General features: G+C 37.0%; 1 protein-coding gene across 11 annotated transcripts in view; it reads left to right on the plus strand.

Annotated features, from left to right (window-relative positions):
- Window positions 1-26015, plus strand: part of PIP5K1C (phosphatidylinositol-4-phosphate 5-kinase type 1 gamma) — a 130816-nt gene that overhangs the window by 38195 nt on the left and 66606 nt on the right. For all 11 annotated transcript variants that reach the window (XR_004231219.1, XR_004231220.1, XR_004231218.1 and 8 more), the window contains exon 2: window positions 17999-18033. Coding sequence is in view for 7 of the 11 variants with exons in the window: in XM_031947871.1 (XP_031803731.1) it covers window positions 17999-18033 (35 nt within the window). In the remaining 4 variants the exon portion in view is untranslated. The remainder of the gene's footprint in view (window positions 1-17998; window positions 18034-26015) is intronic.

A 26015-nucleotide genomic window follows, 5' to 3' on the forward strand; every position in this document is an offset into this window, starting at 1 on the left:
AGAGAAAGTGAGGCTGGTAATACCACTTTATACACTTCTCTCTCGCTTAAATCCAGTTCATGTGCAGGTCTTGGCATCCATCACCTTCCTGATACCATCGTCCTCTTTGAGAATAACAATAACAAGTGACCCAATGTTTAGAACACTCAGCCAAGAGTCCAGTTCAAATTTGGCCTGACATTTGCTAGTTATTTGATCCTGAGCAAGTCACTTAATCTCTATAGAAATCCCTAATTTCTATAGGGATAATAATAGCACCTACCTTAAAGAGTGGTTGTGAGGATCCAATGGAATATTTTTTGGAAGCATACTTAGCACAGTGCCTAACATATAGTAGGCAATATTCCCTTACCTTTAATATTTATAAAACACTTGACTGTGAGGTACTCTGTGAAGTAGATAATCTAAATATTATCTCTTTTTTACAGATAGGGAAACAGAATTCATTCACGTGGTAACTATTGGAATTAAGATGTCAACCCAGTGTATCAATCCAATGTACTTTACATTGGAGAACTCCTTTCCAAGATGACAGGTTGCTATAAGAAGTACAGTGTCCATTAGGAAGTGTACCTAATTAGCTTGTAATCTTATCCTAAGCATGTCTTAGGTGCTTAGAACTCCTTGCTCCTTCAAGTCTATACCTTCCATTCCAACCCTCTGCTCAGAACCCCAGTATCCCGATCTTAACTCTATTAAACAAGCCACATCAAACGCATCTACTGCTCTACACCTTTAGGTGGTAGTATATATAATTGCTTTGGCTGCTTTTTATTCATCCCATCAATAAGTGAAGACTTTGCTGGGATAGGGTCTTACTTATATGTATGGTCTTGTGTTATAAGAGAAAAGAACAACAAATTCATCACCTCACTTTAATTCAACATGCCTCGATTAAATGCCTTCTGTTTGAAGAGCATTGTGCTTAGGAGATAGTGAAAGCAAAAAAAAAAAAAAAAAAAAAAAAAAAAAAAAAAAGAAAAGAGTATGTTTTATTGGATTTAACATATTTTAACATGTATAACATATATATATTGGATTGCTTGCCATCTAGGAGAGAAGGTGAGGGAGAAGAAGGGGAAAATCTGAAACACAAAGCTATGTAAGGGTCAATGTTGAAAAATTATCCATGAATTTGTTTTTTGTTGTTGTTTTGGTGTGTGTGTGTGTGTGTGTGTGTTTCTGAGGCAATTGGGATTAAGGTCCTGACTTAAGGGCTGGTGCTCTATCCACTGCACCAAAGCTGCTCCTCCATGCAAATGTTTTGAAAATAAAAAGCTTTAAGAAGAAAAAGAAGAAAAGAGTATATTTGAGTATTAGGTTATAAGGTATGACAAGTCCTAAGGAGATCTCCAAAGGAAGAGAGTATTCAGGGTTGCAGGAATCCAGAAGGTTACCAGGAGAAGAGACTGTAACTGATCCTTAGAGGCTGGGTAGGATTTGAATCATCAGAAAGGGAAGAAAGGGGAAGATAGGCTATTTCTCAAAGAGAGCATATTTTTCATAACTTAAATTTAACAGATGCACCGAGGGGGCAGAAAATGAATGAGCTTGAAACTGTTGATTTTCTTTTTTCTTGAAACATCACGCCTTCTCTTTGGGGGCAAAAATGAGTTGTTTGTGTTCAGGGCATTAGTCACCTGTTCCTGCCAACTGGTGGCACCACCTGCCTAAATATAAACTTGATGTGTGAGGTACTTGTTGGCCAGGTATTCTGATTGACTGACTTGACTCTTCCTTCTTATTTCTTTGCCAGCAGAAGGAAAATTAAAATCTAGCTTTTGCTGGAAGCTTCTATTCCACAAGATCTTCTTGCTGGCTATTTTTAAAACTTAATTTCCTAGAAGTTGTATAGCTCATTCAGGAAGATAATTAGTTGGTACTGCTTTAGAAAGATTCGTCAGAATGAGCTAATAACTCAGCTAAAAAGAACCAGAACTGGAACTTGACTCCAAATCTCCTGATCCCAAGCCAGTACTCTTTTTTTTCCCCCAAAAAATGTTCTCCTCTTTGCTTTTTTAAACATTGCTATCATTTCCAATACCCTGTATCCATGAACAGCAAAGAAATACAGTTAAAGCAACACTCGGTCATGTCTAACAACATAAGCATAATTCCATGCCTGAATTCTATGCCATGCCATTTCTCTACCTTGAGGAGGGAAATATATTTCATTAACTGTCTAAAGTTTCTTTAGAAACCTTCCCCACACATTGTACAGATGAATACATTGAGGTCCAGTAGAGTTAAGAAACTTGCCTAGCATCTACTAAGTGTAGAAAGAGAATTGGATTTGGAGTCAGATGACCTCAAATCACATACTACTCCAGTATTAGCTACATAGTCTGCAGTAAATCGCCTCTTTTTGAGCCTCAGTATTCTAATCTGTAAAATGAGAATGGTATTTATATTAACCACATTAATAGAATTGTTGTGAGAAAAGAACTTTGTATGACTTTATTGAAATGTAGTTTTTTTATTCTTTTCTTCAATGGAAAAAACGACTACCACCAAGAGGGAAGTAGTCAGTAAACTATTTATTCCAAGAATTTTGAGCAATATGCAGATAGTGCTTCCCACTAGGGAAGGGATTGATGGATGGATTTCAGGGAGTCCATGAAATTGGATAGGAAAAATGCTTTTTTTTCTTATTAACCTCGAACTGAATTTTAGTATTTCCTTTCATTATGAATTTAAAAAACAAACAAACATGTTTGGTTTTTTTAAGTCTGAAAAGGGATACACAACCTTCATCTTACTGCCAAAGGGATCCATGACCCCCCCCCAAAGTTAAAAACTCCTGGCTTAGAGGCTGCTGTGGTGTTTTGAAAAAAGCCATGTAGAATTCCTGCTCAGCCTCCTACCTGCTCAAATGTGATCTTGTGCAAGTCACTTCTAGGTGCTTTTTAAAACCCCCTCTATTAGAAGATTAAGTGACCTTTAAAAGTCTTTCTATTCCTGACTGTCTAGGGTTTTCTAGCTTAAATTCTATGATAATTCTGTCTTAGCAAGTTTATTTTTATTGATTTTTCAGCTGTTGTACCTAAATAACTTGTTAAAGGAGCCATAGTCTTCCAGGAAAAAGTTCATGTAACACATTTGAAAGATTTGTGTCAAAAATGAGACCTTAACCTTCAATTCTCTCCTTAGGGAATGCTTACTTGAACAGTGCCACATGGTGCGTGGGCACTTGTTCTTAGGATAGTATCTACTACTAGAATTGTTCTGTAGTTTAATCCATTGAGAGTCGTTTGTTTAAACATGGACCACATGAGCTGTCTTCAAGCAGAGGTGAGCTGACTGCTTGTCAGGGTTGTCAGAGAGGAAACTCTTTTCTCCTTTAGGTAGGGATAAACATGATAGCAGCAAAGAGAAATGCTCCAAATGTTAAAAAGTACAAGAGCACGTGGAGACGGGCTAGGGAACTCCTTACGGAGATGACATCTGAGTGAAAGTGGCAATAGAGGAGGAGACTAGGGAAAGCCCATTCCAAGGATGTGGGATGACAAGAACCAAGTCCCAGAGAGTACAGAACTAGCCCTGAGACTTGGTGGCTGGATCAAATCAAAGGTTGACCATACCAATATGAAAAGTTTTATCTTTGTGGATTTTCCCCTGTAATCAAGAAAAGCTTGCTAATGGAGCTTAGCCAGAACTTCAATCATCGACCTAGAGAAGGTGTCCCATTTAAATGCATTCTTACTGAGTCATTGCATATATTCTACAAAGATTTTGATTTATTTTTGAGATTAATTTCAACACATAGAGAAACTGACATATAGTTATTATAATAATAGTTTAAAAGTATGTAGCTCTATAACCATGGGTAAGTTGTCTTAATCCAGTTGGCTTCTGACCACATTTTGGTGTTCAGCAGCAGATTCCTTTATCTGCATCATCCCTCAGGATCACAAATTATATCAGGTTAGGACCATAGTGGAGGATTCTGAGGAGATGGTGTAGGTTGGTAAATTTCAAGCTCTCCTGATTTCCCCCACAAACCTATTAGGATCATAGAAGTATAGATTTAGAATTGCAGTGGGTGTTCTTAGTCATCTCATCCAATTTTCCTCATTTTATTGATGAAGAGATAGATACAGTGCTATTAAGTGACGACCAATCACACACACGTAGAGCTGGGATTTGAACTTAGGTGCCTTAGGTCCAAATCCAGCTTTTTTTTTTCTCCACCACAGAAATACAAAATCTTCCAGTTTACCAAAAGCTTTCCTTAGAGCCCTATGAGGTAAGCCATGTGGTCTAATTCAGTTTTGGGAATTCACATTTGTGAATCCCAGTCCATATATTCATACACACACACACACACACACACACACACACACACAAACACAAACACTAATTAAGTAGAAATTGAGGCATTCATATACAGATAAAGCAGTTGCTATCTTATAGATCCAGCTCTGTCTACTTTTTTTGTGAAACTCAGACATAAGAGCTTATTTATTAATAAAACTTAAAACAACTCAGAGATACCCCCCTCACATCTATCAGATTGGGTAATATGGTGAAGTTGATGAGGGGAAATAAGTATATTACTACACTATTGATGGAGCTGTGAACTAGTCCAGCTGTTCTGGAGAGCATTTTCAAAATATGCTCAATGAACATATTCTTTCTTCCAACGATACTAAGGCTTTACCCTAAAGAGATCTAAGAAAAATGAAAAGGAACCTTACATACAAATATACACACATATACCAGTTCTTTTTGTGGTGGCAAAGAATTGGAAATTGAGGTGCCTATCAAATGAGAAATCATTGAAGTTTTGGTATATAATCATGGTTTATAATTGTGATGGAATACTATTGTGCTGAAAGGAATCATGAAGGAAATGGTTTCATAAAAACCTGGTAAGACTTATATGAACTAATGCAAAGTGAGGTGAACCAAACCAGGAGAACATTGTACCTAGCAATGTTGTAATGATGATCAGCTGTGAAAGATTTAGCAACTCTAATCAATACAAAGATCAATGATAGTTCTAAAGGACTCATGATAAAAAAAAAATATATTATCTACTTCCAGATAGAGAACTGATGGATGCAGAGTGCAAAGCAAAGCATAGTTTTTTCTCTCTTTTGCACTCTTTTGTGCTTATTTTTTTCACAGCATGGCTAATGTGGAAATGTGTGCATGATTTCATATAGATAATAGATATCATATTTCTTGTTTTCTCATTGGGTTGGAGGATGGAGAGAAAGGTAAATTGAAACTGAAAACAAAATTTAAAATAAGAAATGTATTTCTTTTTAAGGAGCCAATTATTTATTTAGATGAGACCAAAGAACTGGAGATCCAAATGTGAAGAGACAAATTAGATCTTAAAAAAGGGATCACTGAGTTTTGACAGAAAGGAGAGATCCATGCCTGGAATTTGATTACATATGAGTATACCTTGTTCAAAAGGAAGAATTTTTTTTCAAGAAGAGTTACAGAATCATAGAACAGGAATTCTCTATGCAACATACCTCTAGAAGAGTCATCCAGATTTTGAAGCCTCAAGCAAAGGCTTCTCCACCACTACCTGTTAAAAGAGCTCATTCTACTTTTGAATAAGAAGATTTGTGTTGTTGTTGTTGTTAGGAAGTCATTCTTTACCATATGTGTGACCTTGAGCAAGGCATTTACCATCAATGAGTCTCTTAAAATGAGAGTTTGGACTCTAATCTCATCATATGAAAGAAACCAAGATTGTTTTGTATAATAAAATAGTTGGTAAATTAAATGGAACCCTTAAATATTTTCTGAACAAATCCTTATAATAGCTTTGAATGGTAGGTAATATAAGTATTATTATGTCCATTATAATTGGGCAGTGAAGCTGAAGCTTCAAGAAACATTAGGTAAAGGTGAAATATGGCCTGTAATAAATATTAGAGTTAGGATTTGAATCCTGACTTTCTGACACTAAGGTCAGTGCCCTCTCCAAAATGTCCTCTCACTTATGATGGATCATTTATCAAAGGAACTTTCTTGGTTTTTTTTGTTTTGTTTTGTTTTGTTTTGTTTTACAAAGTGCTTTTACAACAACCCTGGCTGAACTAGATAGTTTGGGTATTTTTATCCATGTTTTACAGATAACAAAACAACTCTAGATTTACACAACTTGTTCAGTTAACATGGTAATTAATGACATCTTTATGCTCCTCTCAGATCTTTGAATTCCTAAATTAGGGTTCTTTACACTTTACCATATTGCCTTTCCATTAGAATCTTCCTCTTGTATTTGTACGTGCAGATCCCTTCCTCTCCTCACCTTAACACGCTCCCAGAAACCAGCAGTGTTTGTCAAAAATAGGAACTGAAAGTCTTTGATAGGGGGCCAAAGGGAGATGATATTTGTCAAGGAAGGAAATTTGGCATTCTTAGGAGGGGGTTGTGTGTGAGAAAGAGAGAAAGAAAAACTGAAGTAACAAGCTAGAATTCAGAGAGGAGGCAATGGGGAAATTTGACATTTGAGTCTTATCTATACAACACAGGACCTTTAATAAGTAACTTAATTTTGCTATATCCATCATCTTGTCTACAAATTGGAGCTAATAATACTTATATTCCTTTTTTTAAGGTAACAATATTGTAGAATCAATAGATATCAAGCCAAGAGAAACTTTTTAAGTCACTAGTTTCAGACCTTCAATTTCTATTTTAAATGATTCATTTAAAGTCTCACAGGAGGTAAGTAGCAGAGATGGTATTCAAACTCAGGTCCCTTTAATCCAGCAATCTTTTCATATGACATTATTTTCCTGTACACAAATTACTTTGTACCCATAAAGCCCCATATATATTCAATAATTATTATTGACAACAAGAATTAGGTGTGTATGGACTCGTTATATAAGCATATAAATGTGAGTTGTTATATACACACATAATCTATATGAGTACCTGAAAGGAGTATGTCCTCTCAGGTATCTTCTAATTTACATTTTTCTGAGGGAGTATTAATATGCCACTTATTCCTTTATTCATTGCTTGTCTTTGTTTCCTACTCTCTCCCTGCCCCAGTAGGAATACTAGTATCAGTTCCAGACATCCTAGAGGTGTGGCTTGTGTCAGAACCATGATTTCACCCATGAGGAGTGCCCTCAGAAGAGGGCTGTGGAGGCTTGCCATCTTGGGGTGGGGTGGGAGGGTAATAGAATAGGAGAGTGCTGAGAAAAAACACTGGTTTTGTGTCAAAAGTGAGTCTCAGTGGATAGAGCACTAGCCCTGGGCAAGTCACTTAACCTCAATTGCCTCGGGGGGGGGGGGGGGGGGGGGGGGGAGGGGAGAATAAAAGTGAATCTCTATGATGTCCACTCATACCGGAGACCTAAAAGAGCTTTAAACAATCAGTATTTATCATATGTCAGTGATTAAACAAGGCATTGACAATCCTGAGGAGTAAAATTATGGGAAGTATAAACAGCTAGAAGGAAAAGATTACATAGCTGTGATTGAGACCCACCCACTTCCAGTTGCTCTGTGCTAGGGAGAACATTGGTTGGGCTTTTGCAAGAAGTCAAGGAAGAGTTGCTCATTCTCTACCTTCTGTTTCAAATTCTCAAGGTAGCACCTGGTGAAAAAAACTTGAAATTATATGAATACAACGACAGCACATTCATTATAGAAATAAAAGATAACTAGAAATTCATTGTCCATAGTTGGGAAATACCAATATAATAAATCTCAATAAATTTATAGATATAGTACCATACAAAAAGACCAAGAATTAGATACAGTAATAATAGAATTCAACAAAATAATAATAAATGTCAACTGTAAGAGAATAATTTAAGAATCTCAAGAGAAATAATTTTTTAAAGTAATAGGAATGGTGACAGCTAGGTGGCGCTGTGGATAGAACACCAGCCCTGAAGTCAGGAGGACCTGAATTCAAATTTGACCTCAGACACTTAACACTTCCTGGCTGTGTGACCCTGGGCAAGTCACTTAACCCAATTGCCACAGGGGGGGAAAAAGGTAATAGGAATGAAGGAGATCTAATAATGCATTTCAAACTCTAGGAGAGCAATTATTATTATTTTTTAAATAAAGCTTTTTATTTTAAAAACATATGTATGGATAATTTGGTAACACTGACCCTTGCTTAGCCTTGCATCTCATATTTTCACCTCCTTCCTCCCACTCCCACCCCTAGATGGCAAGCAATCCAATATATGTTAAACATGTTAAAGTATATGTAAAATCCAATATGTATAAACATAGTTATATAATTCTCTCGCTACATAAGAAAAATCAGATAAAAAAAGAAAGTAAATGAGTAAGAAAACAAAATACAAGCGATCAACAACAAAAAGAGTGAGAATATTATGTTATGATCACATTCAGTTGCCACAGTTCTCTCTTTGGGTGTAGATGGCCCTCTTCATCACAAGATCATTGGAACTGGGGCCTGGATCGTCTAGGAGATCAATTATCAAAAGTATTTGGTAATGGTTTTTAAAAATAGAAAACCTGATCAGTGGACAAACTAAATACTAGAATCAAATAAACATAGTAGCCTAGGACACCAACTAGTGAGAATTTCTTAAACTATTGGGAAAAGTGAAAAAACTTTCATCTTAGCTGATAACTGGATAAGATTGAGACTGCTTTTGTTTGGTCTCTTAGTTCAGACTTCCTTCCTCCTCTCTCTCCCTTTCCTTCCCTTCCCACCCTAAGTGAAAATACTGAATTGTTCTCTTGTTAGACAGCCAAAGAAAATATTAAGTTCCTAGTTTAGTCCAAATGGTCACCAATAACAACTTTTATTAGGGAAGAAGATTCTTCTATCTTATTTATATTTTGTGATCACTAATAATTCCACATCAGTTAGCAGAAGTATAGTATCTTGGAGTTAGAAGGGAACTCAGCAGACATCTGGTCTCAAATCTTGACTAAGCAGTAACTCCCTCTATACCATTTCCCCAAAGTGGTCAGCCCCTGCTTGAACATCTTCAGTGAAGAGGAACTTAACTTCCTTGTGAGGCATTTCATTCTTCTTGTGGACAACCCTAGTTAGGAAATTTTTTTATGTTACATTAGTCTGAAATTTGCCCTCCAGGACTTCCACCCATTGCTGTCCAAGTTCATCCTTCACCCATATGTTAGCTCTCCTAAGACTTCATGAAAATACTCACATTCTTGTGGTGGTGGTGGTGGTGTTTTTTTTTTTTTTTTTTTTTAATTTGTATGTTACACAATACTTAATTCCTTGATCTCATTCTTGAATGGAATAGTTTTGATTCCTCTCCCCAACTTTTATGATCTTGTAAGGGTCACAATATCACCTTTCAGGATCCTGTTACAAAACCCCTGCAAATTTTGTTAAGGATAGAGTATCACTGACCTTATGTCATTTTATCATTGCTGCTCAGCTCTGTGCATATGCTTGTACCCTCATAATTTACTGCCTAGTCCACTGCATAAAACTCACCTCAGGGATACATATAATGTATACGTATATAATACAAGCACAAACATAGAGGGTAAGCTAGCCAGTTAATCAGTCTCCTCAGGGTTAGACAGCTTTATATAATGAGGTCTTACCTAGTGTTTTTGCTCTTGCAAACTAGCTCAAGCTGCTCTTCAGTTTAAACACCCAGGAGCCTGGACTAACTCTAATTTCATTATCTATCGGGTTGGTGGTGATAGTGTCACAAATTCAGGGACAAATCTTATCCTTGACAGTTCCCTTTAAGCTTCCTTATTCTTTTGGGTTATGTCTGTGTCAGAGGTTGCAGGACTCTGTTAACATGGGTCCAGAATTGTAGGTTTCTCTGTTTATATAAACTGGCCACAGGTGTCCTCAGAGAGGAAAAGAAGCTAACATTTTTTTCAGGACTATTGGCTCTTACATCCCACAAGTCAGCAGAATTCTCCTCTGTGTATTCCAGTTTATGAGTGGCCTTCTTAAAATGTGGTACCCAGAATTGAATATAATACAACAGATAGTTGATCAGGGCAAAGCAAAGTAAAACTATTCCCTCTTCTCCCTCTGGGCCTCACATTGTGCTTCTGTTGATGCAATTTAAAATTGCATTGGTGTGATGTTCTTTTTTTCTAAAATGTGATGTTCTCTTTGGGAGCGAGTTTCTTGGGGAGGTTTTCTGGAGGCAGCTTTAGTTTTAGTTCCAAGTAATAATCACTTCAAATGTAGCCAGGAGTTAAAATCCAGTCTTTTATTATTGTCTCTTCAAAAATAACCCAGTTAGTTTTTCTTAGTTCCGAGAGCTCTTGTTGCTAGTCCTTTGCCTCTGCCAGCCTTAGCCTCTCCTCTTCCGCCCCAGCAACTGACTTACTTCCAACTCCAGAAGCTCTTTATATATGATTTCTTAAAGGTGTGAACCCAAAGGTTGACTCCTCCTCTGAGAGAGTGGGATTGTGGGTTTCTGACTTGTGAATCTCCCGAACTTGTGAACTCTAATGTGTAAACTCTCTTAAAGATGTGAGCTCTAATGTGTGTTTCTATTAACCCTAGTGAGTTAACACTAGGATTCTAACACATTGGCTTTTTGCCTGTAAAGTTACACTAAACTTTTGAATCTGCAGGCCACTAAAATCCATGGGTCTTTTTCACATGCCCTTAATTTTAACTAATTTAAGTTTGGTTTCATTTTATGAAACATGGCCTGTTAAATTTCTATGGGTTTCAGAAGCTTAAGGGTTATTTTACTTAATTTCTGAAAATGAAATAAGAAAATTTATGCAGTGGAGAAAAAACCATTAAGTTTGGAAGCTCTAGATTCAAATACTAACTGCTATTTCTATTTGCCTTAAAGAGAAGTCAAGTGGGTTTGGGGATATGGGGATTATCTTAAAAAACCAGTCAAGTGAAAAAAACACTATCTTGTGTAGCCAGATATGTGAGATATTCTCTTCTAATGATCTGGCCTTACTAGAATCTTGAGAACCAAACTAAGATTTTTCTTACCCTTCCTGAATTTGACCTTCTATTTCTGACCTTGCATTTTCTAATAGCACAGTGCTTCTAGTCCCTGTTTTGCCCCAAATCCTTAACTGTATTCCCAACCTCAGTGTTATAATCCATCCCTGATGCCTGATCACTTTTTTGTTTAATCATTTGGCTTTTGTGTAGCTAGAATTTCAGAAAAAAATAGGATTTGAGCTAAGTCTTGAAGGAATCCAGGAAAGCTAATGCTCTGGTGAAGAGGGAGAGCATTCCAGACTTGGGATGGTGTTTCAGCCTTTATCTGATTGGTTTTCAAGATAATCCTCCTAGTAAGGGCAGCCCTTTGACTTATAGACCTAGCAGTCTTGCTCTTCAGTCAGTGCTGTCTCCGGTCATTTGAATCTTGAATGTTTGAAGTAGGTCATTCAAAGGATAAATGTCATGTATTGGGATAGCTAGCACAAGAGAAAAAGCAGATATAGGCCCAAGGCAGAGACATGTCCAGGATGCTGAACAAGGTTGCAGCATAACAACAAGATCCAAGAAACAAGTAGGCAAATGTGGTCGTAATTAGAAATGACATAGATTAAGGGCAGCTAGGTGGCACAATTAATAGAGCACCAGCCCTGAAGTCAGGAGGACCTGAGTTCAAATTTGGTCTCAGACATTTAACACGTCCTAGCTGTGTGACCCTGGGCAAGTTACTTAACCCCGATTGCCTCAGCAAAAAGGAAAAAAAAAAAAAAAGAAATGACACAGATTTCAATTTTTAAAAATTCACATATTCTCAGTGCAGTGAAGGTCTTTTATAACTAGGTTTATAGTGCTAATCCTTCTCTTGTTACTCTGAATAAACTTCAGCTGTGGAAAGCTCCTAATGCTATTGTTATTTCTCCACATGGAAATTAACAATTCACAATGATGAACAAGAAATTTGAAGTTTGGAAATGGAAAGGCATGAAGCTGAGATAAGGGTAAGCAGTTGTTTCTAGGATAAGATATCAGGACTATGTGGTATGTAGGCAAGATGCTCAGAAAGAACTGGAGAAAGCAGTAGATATGCATAAAAAGTTGTATGCTATTACAAATCTGGTTCAGCTAGTCAAAAAAAGGCCAAGAAAGACAAAGAAAATAGAAGTACTTTACAGGAGAGGAAGCAGACTAAAACCTCCCAGTGTGAGCCCTGAATTTTAAGGATAGCTATAGTATCTGGTTCCATTTCTTCCTAAGGTCCCAATCTCCTCATAGCATATCTATCAAGGTTTATCAGTCTTTTGTCTTGTACATACCTGATGCCATTTTTAAAAGTATGCTATAATATTCTAGCAAAGTCATCCTTTCCTCATTTCTCATGTATCTTTTGGAATGAAGAGGCCTAATAAGAAATTCTTAAAATCCTAATTATTCCTTTTATCTTAAGTGCATTACTTAAATATTCTTTAGAGGTTTTCCAGAAGCTGGTTTGAATTTATAGATTATCTAACCCAATTTCCCTGAAATGGCATCATAGGAGTTGGGAAACCATAAGCAGAATACAAAAAGCTTCCCAATCTAATTATCTCTGATTCGGTGCAAGTTACTTCCCTTTTTGAATCTTGATTTCCTATCCTTTAAAATTACAAGGTTGGGGCAAATAATCTCTAAAATCCCTTCTTGTTCTGAAATTCTCTGATTACATAATATTTATACATGGGTGTGTGTGCTTGTGTGTGTGTGTACACAATATTTGTGGAATGCTCAACCATCAGACTTGTAATCAGGAAACCTGTACTTGATTCCTGGAATTGCCATTTGTATATTAATATCTTAAAGCCTTGGTTTCCTTATCTGTAAAATGGAGATAATACTTACACTTCACAGGATTGTTATAAGGGAAAGATCTTTGTGAAGTTTAAAAGTGTTATAAGAATATAAATTATTTAAATTTGTGCCAGACACTTTCCATATATAAGGGCATGAGTAAACTTTGAAAAGTTTTTTCTTTTGTCTTACCATCCCACAGAGATAATCTGGGTATTTCATCATGTGATTTTACCTACTGTGTTATCACAAATCTTCCTAAGCACATGGTTCACAAGGTTCAAAGAATAAACACATTTGTTCACAGGTCAAATAAAATAAGGATTCACAGCAGAACTTCTAGAAAATAATGAGACTCATCTTTGAATAACCTTTCCCTAGAGGCCTTTGTAGCCTTAGTTACATTCATGCACTAAGTAGCATTCTTACCTCACAGCAGTGCTTCTGTGGAATTGTGTAGGCTTTCTACCTCATAGCATTTGTTCCTTGGCACTGACTAGCACATTGTTCTTCCCACAGCTTTCTGTAAATCCCAGTAGATGGTGTCAGTTTTGTTTCCTGGGGAACTGGCTCTCTTGTGCCTTGTGGGGAGGAATATTATAGAGCTTGTCATTGCAGATTCTATTATAGCTAAAAACACAACTTTCCTTATATGATGGTTCAAATATCTGGCCTCACACAAGTTCTTCCGTGTTTCAGGAAGATATGGCTCTTCATTTCTCCCAAGTTGTTCATGATCCCCAATATTCATTTTGATCAGCGTGAATCTCAGTCTAATATTCTTTTTTCCCCTAGGACATAGGGAGTGTACATCTTGCTCACATCAACACTTCACAGAGATAAAGAAGCTTAGCAGGCCTTCCTGTCCCTCTCATTCCTATATTTCAACTCTGTTTTTAAAACAATATTCTCATAAATCATAAGGGAGGGGAAAGGATTCACATGTGCAAAAATGTTTGCAGCAACTCTTTTTGTATAGCAAGAATTGGAAAATGAGTAGATAGATGCCCATCAGTTGGGGATGCTAAATAAGCTGTGGTATATAGAAGTAATGGATTGTTATTATTTTCTTATAAAAAATGAACAAACTAATTTTAGAAAGACCTGAAAAGATTTACATGAACTGATGCTGAGAGAAACAAGGAATCAGGAATACATTGTATACAGTAACAGCAAGATTGTACAATGATCAACTATGAAAGACTTGATTCTTCTCAGTGATTCAGTGATCCAAGGCAATCCTAATAATATAATTTGGATAGAAAACACCATATGCACCCAGAAAGAGAACTGTAGAAATTGAATATAAATCAACACATACTATGGTCACTTCTTTTTTCAGTTTTGTTTTTCTTCCCCGCTTCTGTGGTTTTTCCATTTGTTCAGATTTTTGTCTTTCAACATGAAATGAGGATTTAAAAAGTTAATGTACATATATAACCAGATAAATAAATAATTTTTTTAAAGAGAAAGGAAAAAAAAAAGAAAACTCTCTCTTCATGTAAAATGTAGGATGTTAGAATGTCTTCTTGACAGAGTGTGAATGAGTTCCTTTCCCTGGTTAAAGATGATTGATTTGCTCATGACTGTTATAGAGTCATAACATTCGACTCTAAATATTAAAATAGGAGCAACAGATCTGTTAGAGCCCAGGAACCAGATTTGAGAGAAGTTACCCACAGAGAGAAGGCTTGAGTCACTGGGGAGGGGGAAGATGCAAAGCTATTTAGTCCTCTTCAGGGAACTCTAGAATCCCAGAGTTATTATATATGTTGAAGAAGCATTGGCATATGCTTTTGGACCCAGACATGGGTGAGCATGGAGAGGTAATGTGAGAGTCTTTCAGCCCTGAAGGCAATGATGTAGAGCCAAGAGTTATTGTACCCAGTCTATTAGGAAGGGAGTTTCTAAACAGCAGAATTCCTAAATTGTCTCATAAAATTAGGGAGTAAACATGTGATCTTGAAACTGAAGGATCAACGAAATCAAAGCTTTGAGAGAGTGAAGGAAGCATGTATCTTATCCTTCCCTCCAATAGCAGGTCCAATGGGAAAGGATTCACTCTAGCAGTGCCTACTTCATTTCCCTTCAGGAACAGCTTAAACTGCAAAGGATATATGCAATAAATTTGGCAGAATATAGAGGTCTCCAGCAGAATTACTCACCAGAGAGAATGTTATTTTAATTGTTGGGGAGAATTGTGTGTGAATCCTTTGCCTTTTCTTTTTTAAGTAAAGGATGATCTATATTTACTATATATTATTATGCCACATACTTGCAATGGAAGTGATAAAAGTCCCTTTACTTTTTCAAAAGAGACCAGAGAGATAAATTCTGAAATTCCCAAGAGGAAATCATTGAGTGAAGACATCAACCAGACAGTGATTTATGGAAAACCCTCTCCAACCCAAATGGAATCCAGTCTTTGTCAGCTGTGTCAGATTTGGGGGTTCTGGGTCACAAGTTACATTGAACTTGTCTGAGGCTGCTTCCCTTGATATCTAGAGTATTGAGATTAAATTGTAACAAGAATCAAATCATCTTCCTCCTCCCTTTACTCAAAGCATGTTTTGTATTTTCTTAAAATAAATAGGAAATTGGGATTCTATTTATAATAATTCTATTTACTCAATGTATTAGGACTTGACATCAGGAAGACCTTGGTTTGAATTCTGCCTCTGACATTTACTAGCTCTGTTGACATTTTGAGCAAGTCATTTTAACCTCTCTCTGCTTCAGTTGGGGCATCTTTAAAACAGGGATGATAATAGCATTTTTATATATGTGTTCCTTTATTAGTATGTAAGTCTTTGAAAGCAGAGATTATTTTACTTAAACCTCACAAAATTGTTTTGAGACTCAAATGAGATAATTTACATACAATATTTTTCAGCTCTTAAATTAATGTTAGCTATGATGATGATAGTGATGGTGGTGGTAATATTGCCTTCTAGATAGAGACATTGAAGATTTTAAGCATTTATTTTATATCTCACATCCTTGCTATACTTATTTTCTTGGGGTTTTTTTGTTTTGTTTTGTTTTGCTTATTCTCTGGGGTTACTAAATCTACCATTTGTTGTCTGAGAAGGGAAGGCACTTGCAACTAAAAAAGCCTTCCTTCAAAAGGTGAAATTTGAACTGTCTTAAAGAGATCTCAGGAAAATGGGACCAAGGTGAAGGAGTGAGAGACTTCCTGTAACTGAAGGGCAGGACAAGGAAAATCATGGAGATTAGAGGTGGAGTATACTGTTCAAGGAACAGTAGATAGGCCAGAATAGACAGAACAAAGATCCCATTGTGTTTGTTGTTCAAGACAATTCCACTAATATTAAGTTTCTTAAGTACAAGGCACTGTGCTAGATCTGAGGATAACCAAGACAAAATAAATAACAGTCTCTCCTCTCAAGGAAGTTGAATTCTCCTGAAATGGCATTTACCAAGGAAGGTCAATATAAGATCATCTGAGAAGGGAGAAAACACTAGCAAGGAGCAATCAGGAAAGGCTTCCCATAGAAAGTGACAACTGGGTTGACCCCTGAAGCAAGAATTCTAAGAGGTGGAGGTGAGGAGCAATTAATCCAAAAGTGGCAATGGGATCCCTTAAGAGATGGTACATTCCCCTCTTATTAGGTGAACACTTTTTGGGTATGTTGTACAGAAGATAAATTTTTTTCAGAGATAAATTGGACAAGAAAGCCTCTTAGATCCCATCCATTTTATGATAATCTCTTCCCCTTTTTACAAGATTGTAAGTTCCATGAAATCAAGAAACATGACTTACCTAAACTTTTCTCCCATGTTGCTTTGTGCAAAGGAGCTTGATTATATTGAATAAATTTTGCATAGGTAATTTGATTGAAGCTAGTCTAAAATACAAACAATGAAAATCCACATTTTCCCCTTTTTGTATGTACAAACTATAGATAGCTCCTGCATGAAACAGAAACTGATATACTCCCTAGGGCAACTGCTGCAGCTGCTGCCTTCCTGCCCTTCAGCTTCTTTCTCCATACTATAACATGTGCTGATTTAGCCAAGATCATGGGTCCAGTCTCTATGCTTTTTGATGAACTGCCAAACTGACTGATCCAAAGGTAGCCATTTTCACGAATCTCCCTAACATAGTCTATAAAAAGTTTGTGATTAGGGATAAGTAACTGGGCCCAAAGTAGAGACTGGAGAACCTCCTGGGGAAATGAAGATGATGCCCACATTGTGATCTAACACAACAAAAAAGTGTTTTACAGATCAAATCCTATATCAAATCCTAGAGAGGCAGCAGTCCAAATCTAAGAAAGTGAGAATAGTCACTAAGAGCATACTATGAAGTAACACTGTGAAACAATGTTTTATTCAGCTTCTCTTTTAGAGACAATATTCTTTTATGGAAGTAATGTTATCATCAGGTACCTTCTTTCTTTATTGCGTCAGCAGTGCTGTGATCCTAGACATCTGGCTAATGAGAAGGCTGAAATCCTGTGTAAAACAGTGAATTCTCTGTCTCTGAAGAATTAGTTCAGTGGAGGTATTGTAGAAGTGATAAATACAGTCAAGCAACAAGCATTTCTTTATCATTTTTTCTGTGTTAAGTGTTTAGGATAAAAAGGAAAAAATATGGCCCCTACCCTTGAGGAATTCATATTCTAATGGGGGAAACAACATGCAAATAATTATACATAAGAAACATACAGTGCAAATGGAAGGTAATTTTAAAGAGAACATATAAACAGTTGGGGGCAAGAGGATAATAAAAGGGACAACCTAGATAAATATGATTGGGTTGGATAGTCTTTGATGTCTTTTCCAGCTCTGATACTCTGTGACTTCCTTCACCCATGATAATCAGTCCTCCCCAATAAGCTAAATCTTCCTTCAAAATGTAGGGAAGAACTGAACTAACTTAGTAAATTAACATTTACTTAAGGGACATGAGTTCTTGGAAAGGATGCTGTGAGTCCTTGTTACCTCAACCCTTCCATTCCATATCTAACTTGTTCTATGACCTTTAAAAAGTCATTCAGTCTCTCAGGGCCAGATAGCAGTCCTGATCCCTGTCAGCAATTCAGAAAAACAGACGATAGTGAATGAAACAAAAGCGTTTTGAGCTTTTTTCTAGAGAGTGTGGCCATGTGCCCTGCAGAGAGATAGCAGGTAATCTCAAGAATGGTTCTGGGTATGTTGCACATCTTTCTTTAAGGGGATGGGGGAGGATATAAGGCATCCTCTATGAGGCAGTGTAAGATTTCATATCTGACGTGCTTTCCTTTTCTTCTTCAGGTCTGGTGACACAGAAGAAGTCAACTGTAAGTGAGGTGAGTTGTACCCCATATTATATTGTACTCCAAAAGAGGGAAGACTTGGGGTAAGGTGGGCTTGACTTTAGGCTGAGAGACAAAAAGGACCAGTACAAACCCCTACCCCTGAGTCTGAGTCTGGGGTTCTGTCATATTTTGGATGTCATCATCCTGTGTCTGTTCCACCTTGTTAAGCGATTGAGAGCACCTGTATTCTGGTCTTGCTTCTACCATTGACTTGCTTTTTGCCTTCAGGGAAGTAATTTCTCCCCACTGAACCTCACTTTCTTCCTCTACAAAACAGGAATAAGATCTCTTTTTTCAATTATAGGGAAGTAACTTCTCCTGAGTTCAGTTTCATCTTTTGTAAAATGGGACTTGTGTTAGATAATCTCTACAATTCCTTAAGTTTTTAAATCTTGTGGTCCTTCTTGCCCACTCAGAGATTTTACTTCCATACTTAAATGAGCCAGTGATCTTGTCAGTTTAGGTACTCTCTTTGCTAGATCAAAACTCTTCTATGCATTCTCGTCCTTTATAATCCTTGTCATTTCTTTCCCTAAATCACCACAGGATCCTCCCAAAAGTATTTATTTACAGGATAAAATTAGGTGATACATGTGACAGTGCTTGGAAACAATACCAATTCCACAGGGACAGAATTGTACTAACCAGTCACCCCACATCACACCAGTTTTCCAGACTCCCCAAGGAGGATAATTCTGGAGCAGAAGTATGAATCTATACATGAAAAGTAATACATTTCAAATAAGTCAGGAAATAGGACTTAAGGTACAGTGTAAATTTCAGAGGGCAAGGAAATGAGTAAACCCAAAGCTGGGCCCACCACCATAAAGGAAATTCAGTTGGACAACTGTCTGCTACTTTTGCCTTTACCCTAGAGCAGGAGTTCTTAACCTTTCTTTGGGTCGTGGGCCCCTTTGACAATTTGGTGAAGCCTACATATCCCTTCTCAGAAAAGTGATCGGATGCCTACATCCAAGGAAATGCCAAATTCCATTTTAGAGGTTAGTAAAAATGAAGATATAATTTTTTTCCCTTTCAAATTCATGTACTCCTGAAATCTATTCCCAGACACTTTGGGCACCTGTGGACACCACGTTAAATACTCCTGCTCTAGAAGGAATCAACTGGTTCTGAAAAACATATTTTTCCTACTCCAAGTGAAAGGAGAGGTGTCTTCCTAGGTCTTTGGACATGTTAATATAATAAACCTTCATTGACATGGGCAGCAAGGGCATATCCTTTGTTCTTTACTGCAGTCTGAATTCTACCTACCCAAAAAGGTAATAGAGAAAGGCCCATCCAGGGCCATATGTATTTGGCTAAGAAGACATTGGCAATACTCTGAATGAGTCTATATTAAGACTAGGAATTGCACATCCATTTAACAAACATTTATTAAGCAGGGTACTGTGTTAGGGGCTAGAAAAGCAAAGAGAAAAATGAAATGGTCCTTGCCTTCAAGGACCTTACATTCTACTGGGGGGATAATTTGAGGAGGAAAAGAATATTGACAGAGCCATAGGGAAAGGAATCAAATCAGTGGTGGCATCTGAATTGTAACTTCAAGAATATAGGGATTCCAAGAGACAGAGGTCAGTCAACAAGGATTTATTAAGCATTTATTATATTTCACACACAAAACTAAGGGCAGTACAAATAAAGACAGCAACATGATCTCTGCCTTCAATAAGCTCAAATTTTAATATGGAAGATGATATACTACCAACTGTGTGTATGTACAACTATGTACATATATACACTCAAAATGGGAAGACATCAGTGTTTGGGGAAGAGGAGAGAGTAGGACAGAAAAGGCTCCTTGGAGAAAGTATGATTTGAAGTGAGTATTGAGGGAAACCAATATGTGAAGGTAGAGAGAGAGCATTCAACATAGAGTACAGTCACTGAAAAAACAAAGTCTTCAGATGAAGTGTCATGAACAAAGAACAGAAAGAAAGCCAGCATAGTTTGAAGTATGGGGAATAAGGTATAGACAGATTGGAAAGATCAGAAATTGTAAGAGGCTTTAAAAGCCACACAGAGTATTTTATATTGGAACCTGGAGATAAAAGGGAGCCACTGGTGATGATTGATTAGGGAGATGACTTTGTCAGACTGGGCAGTAAGTAAGATCACTTTGGTCCTGAATGGTGGCTAGACTAGAGTGGGGAGAAAGCTGAGGTACGGAGAACCATCCATAAAGTTATGGGGACTAGTACGGGTGAATGCTGACTTGCAACAAGGTAATAGCTCTGTGAATAAAAAGAAAGGAAGGTATATAAGATGTTATAAAAGTAGAAGTGATCAGATGAAAAATGGATTGGATATGTGGAGTTGAGTAAGTGGAGTCATGGATGACCCTGAGGTTGTAAGTCTAACCCCCTAAGGAGAATGGTGCTATACTTGACAATAGTCAAGCCATTTCAAAGAAGGGAGGGTTTGCGAGAAAGATAATTCTGTTTTGGACTTGTGAGGTAAGGAGTCAAGTACATTCAAGGCATGTGGGGAAACCTGTGCAAAGGTTTTGAGGTATAGTAGATAAAACGTGAAGGTTGAGGAACAAAAAATAAGAGAGATTGGTTAGAGCATAGAATACTTGAAGGGCAATAATAAGAAATAAATCTTTAAAAGTAGGCTGGAGCCAGATTGTACAGGATTTGAATATCAAGATGAGGAGTTAAAAGCTGCAGAGAGGTCACAAAAGAGAGAATAAGTTTAGATTTAGTGTTTAGGAGACCATTGGTAACTTTAGAGAATGTATGTACAGTAGAGTGGTGAGGTCAGAAGCCAGATTGCAAGAGATTGGGAATTGAGTAGGAGATAAAGAAATGGAGACAGCAAGCAGATTACTTTTTCTAGGAATCTGATTTTGAAAAGGATTACGAAGGACAATATCACAAAGGACATGGGAAAGGATGTTGTGAACAACACAGTTAGAGGAGTTAACCTTGGTAATACTAGGATCATTGATCACAGAGCTAGAACTGGAAGGCCAGGTAGTTCAGCCCTTTCATTTTACAGATGAAGAAATTGAGGCAGAGGGAGGATGGGTGACTTACTCAAAGTCACACAAGTAGCTAATAACATTCAGAGTTGAACCTACTGCATTGTATTCAAAAGTCTCATCCAGGCAGGAGAAGAACAGAAGGTTGTGATATAGCAGAGATTTAAATTATAGAAGTAGGGAGTGGGAGTGAGATAGCAAATGACCTCTATTTTCTCTGTAAATGCAGATAAAGCACTGATGATATTAGAAGGCTTGAAAAATTTGAAATATCTACTTTGAGGAATGTGAGTCAGAGAAAAATCAAAGGATTTTTATGAAATAAGAACCCAATTGAGATTAAATAACAAATTTATACTGGACTAAATTGGTTTGGTTGTATGACTAGAGCCCCCATGATGGGATGCCAAAATATACTATCTGGACAAGCTCTCTGGAGGATCTTGGGATCAGCCCTCATCCTTGGTCTTAATGGAGAAGTGATGAAGCAAAGGACTCACAGGGCTGATCAAAGATGGAGTCCTTTATTTCAAGTCCTTTCAGCCCTTGAATACCTTAGTATGATTACATCATTGCAGCACACTAAGCATGTGCCAACTAGAGAACCATTACATCATCACATCACTGAGCAAGTGTTAACTATAGTAGCATTTCATCACCACGGCACTTTGTGCAAGTGCTAACTATAAGCACCCTGCTATTGATATGTAAATGAATCTCTTTATTGTAAGTATCCCTTGCTTCAAATAGAACACAGGTGGTCACACCCTTCCCTGACTTTTCAGGAAGGGTAAGAACTCTTAGGGATGTGAGGAGCCAAACCAGACATCATCAGGAGGTTCCCTCTGGGCTGTGAAGGGTCTTCTACCTTATCCAGAGTTCCCCCACTATCTGCAGCCATATACATATTGAGCTATGTAAACATATTCCTAGTTTATCTGGACATGCTTCCAGAAGGGTGGCAGGCCTTGATAAAATTCAACATCACTGATGACAATAGACAATGGAGGTGAGTAAAGTTTATGGGAATCCTGGGATTTTCTCCAAGTGGGTCCTTAGTTTCGGTACAAGACCCAGCATATTTGTTGATGTCATGCCAAAAATAAGTCTATCAAACTTCTAGAGCAATTATATGATGTATCCTGCATATTCTTTTTTGACCTCTTGCTGAATTGCCTATCAGGGTTTCTCTAATGTATTGAAAATATAGATGTCCCTTTTAGTTGTTCTCACGTCTGCTGAGCCTGGACAGGCAATATCCTTCTGCCAAATCCTGCACCTATTGCTATTACATCAGTTCTGTAAGATCTAGCCATGAATTTTCTGACTATAATTTTTTCATGGGGCTGAGAGGGACAAAAAGCATAATCTATCTTCCTAAACAGAACATAGACTTGCTAACTGTAGCAATCTAAAATACTAAATAGAGGAATTAAACTAGCTTTAAAGAAGTATTCACCTTACTTGATGAAAGTTTAATTTTGAATGATTTGAAGGTCTTCCAGATTTTTGGACCATCTGGACTATGACAGGACTTTGATCTCCCTCCATATTCTAACAGTTCTTTCTTTTATGTAATGGAGTATCTTTTGGCTGCTTACAGTTGCCTTGAAAAGGGTGAACTTTTGCATATGCTTCCAGAAGAAGAGAAGTTGCCCATTTTGAGATAGAAGAGCTTGCAACATTTGATATAGCTGTCTCTAGCTCAAGGACCAACACAAACTGCCTTTTTACCTACGTAGAGTTAGTTTCTACAAAACCTTTTGAGTAAATTAAGTTCAAGTAAGTAATTAGAGATAGAACCTTGATATGAACCCAGATCCTCTTGACTCAGAGCTGATATTTTTTCCATTGTGACGTGTTGCTATCTCATTGATAGCACACATACATACATGTGTATGATACATATATATCATGTTTTGTTATTGTCACATGTACATATTGTTTCCCCTAAATGAAACTAAGCTTCCTGAGGGCAAGGATTGTTTTATATTTAATTTCATATGTCCAATATCTAGTGTGGTGCTTGGCAGTAATATGCATTTAATAAATGCTTTTTGACTAATGAATTCATTATAGAACTCTCTCCACTTTTAATGAGTATATCCATGTCTCTTTGCCTATCACATAACCCCAGAATTCTAGTTCTTTCTGCCCAAATTGTGTCTCCATCTTAGTGAATCAAATTCTCATACAATGTGAAATATTGGGCAAGCATCCAAAATATATCATCATCGTTGTCATCATAGGGCACATTTAAACATACATTTGTACGATATTATATGTAGCTTTAAAGTTTGAAAAGTACTTTCAGATATTGCATTTATTTATTATCTCATGGATCCAGTCATGTGGAACTAGTGATTGTTTAGATTCTCAAAGTTCCAAGGCCAGGGACTGGAGGCAAGGAGTTAGAATAGATTAGAAACATGAGTTTCCAAATAATCAGCCAAATTCAGGTAATAAACAAAAGCAGAGGCTAGAGTAGAGGGAGGTAAGACTTGGAGTGAGAAGATCTGAGTTCAAATCCTGCCTTTTACTGTGCAACTTTGGATAAGTCACCATCGTAGAGTTGGGCAGAAATTTTAGATAACAGGAGAATGAATAAGTCTTAATTAAAGATGAGTCTGAAAAGCTTTGTCCCACTTCCCATCTTGTGGGCTCCTATGTGTTTTTATGCTTATGTTTGTCTTTCCTTCCTGCTTCCTCTGAGGGAACTCTAGGTAGACAATACTCATCTAACATTGTGTTTAGGGGAAGTGACTAGTTCTAAGCAGCAGGGACAGGGAAAGCCCAGAATGAGTAAATAGGATTAAGCATTGTCTCAAAAAGAAACTTTCTCTTCCCTGGTTATCCCAATCTGGAAAGTGAGATCATCACTTACATTGAAGTGTAGGTGATATTACTGCTTCCAATTTTCTGAGTGAGGAATGACATCTTCAAAAGGTTCATGGGACCATAGGAGCCTAGAGCTATAGCCTTCTCTCTACCCTTCTCATTGTGAAGACTGCTTCTGCAAATCTTAGTGGTAGACCTCTATGTTCTCTTCTTTACCCCTAACTCTTTTACTACTGTCTTGGTTGCTCTCTGTCCTGTGTCAATGACTCAGAACTCTGAATTATAGAAGAAATTAGTTGGGCATCAATTTTTCTCCCATCTGATTGATATTTTTACATGAATGTTCAGCTGAACAGTGATCTTTATTTTCTTCTTCCTTCTATTAAGTGAGAGGAAGTAAGTCAGAAAATAGTTTTTCCTTCAATTGTATCAGGAAAAAAAAAACCCAGCTTGACAAAACAGAGATTTTAGTTTTCCGGCCATACCATGGGGTGATTTCCAAAGCTCTTTAAAATATTTATTAAATTCTTCTTTATATCTTGTTACTTAAATGGATCTATAATCTCATCTCTGGGAGATGTTGTCTCCAGAATTCGGTTCTAACCTGTCCCTAACTTCTTATTCTACAACTCTTCAAGGTGTCCTATAAATTTTCCGAGTTGGTCCACCCAATGTGCTGGGACTTTCCTCTTATCATTGTTTGAGTGGCAGGGGGACATATAACATATACCCTTTTCTCTTATTAAATCTTACTTTCTGCATGACTGGCCTCCTTTTTCTGGATTGGCATTTTTCTGAGAATTTTTATTTTGCTTCTTCATTACTAAGGTCAAAACCTGCTCCCACCATCCTTAGCTTCTCCACTGTTTCTGGACACATCTGCAACTTTCACTTTTTATCTTTTGTAGTGAAACATAAATCACACAAATGTAGCTTTTTTTTTTTTTAATAACTTTTTATTGACAGAACCCATGCCAGGGTAATTTTTTACAACATTATCCCTTGCACTCACTTATGTTCCGATTTTTCCCCTCTCTCCCTCCACTCCCTCCCCCAGATGGCAAGCAGTCCTATACATGTTAAATAGGTTACAGTAGATCTTGGATACAATATATGTGTGCAGAACTGAACAGTTCTCTTGTTGCTCAGGGAGAATTGGATTTAGAAGGTATAAATAACCCAGGAAGAAGAACAAAGATGCAAGCAGTTTACATTCATTTCCTAGTGTTCTTTCTTTGGGTGTAGCTGCTTCTGTCCATCTTTGATCAATTGAAACTAAGTTAGATCTTCTCTTTGTCGAAGAAATCCACTTCCATCAGAATATATCTTCATACAGTATCATTGTTGAGGTATATAATGATCTCCTGGTTCTGCTCATTTCACTCAGCATCAGTTCATGTAAGTCTCGCCAATCCTTTCTGTATTCATCTTTCTGGTTGTTTCTTACAGAACAATAATATTCCATAACATTCATATACCACAATTTACTCAACCATTCTCCAATTGATGGACATCCATTCATTTTCCAAAATGTAGCTTTTTTGGAAGAATATTGATGTTCATATATGGGCCTCTTTTTGAGAGAGAAACTTGGAGTCATCAAAAGCAACATGTTGTTTCCCAAAGACAATCTAGCTTGCTCGCATCCTGTTCAGTTTTGTGAATAACTGTATTATCTATATATAATGTTTTTTCCTATGTCCTGAGGGACATTGTCTTTCACTCAACTGAGTATCATAGTTTGGGATATGTATCCTTTTCTTCCTCCTGGTTTTTCCTATTAGGCTAATTTCTTAAATAATTTTGGATCTTTTATAGGAGACTTTGCAAGATTCCTAAATTTAACAGTCAGCATGGGACATGAGTTAAACTGGATATAGATACCAAGGTGCCCTCAAACTCCAATATCCTATGTTTATAGGTCCTTTCTGACTTTGTACAAGTTTATAATATGCATATAAAGTTAAGGAGAAACCTTTATTCCTTAAAAAAAAAAAAAATCTTTATAGATGACAATACTCCCTAAACTAATCTATTTATTTAGTGCTATACCAATCATACTTCCAAGAAAATATTTTAATGATTCAGAAAAAATAACAACAAAATTCATATGGAATAATAAAAGGTTGAG

This window comes from Sarcophilus harrisii, chromosome 1, assembly GCF_902635505.1.
Source record: "Sarcophilus harrisii chromosome 1, mSarHar1.11, whole genome shotgun sequence".
Taxonomy (NCBI): domain Eukaryota; kingdom Metazoa; phylum Chordata; class Mammalia; order Dasyuromorphia; family Dasyuridae; genus Sarcophilus; species Sarcophilus harrisii.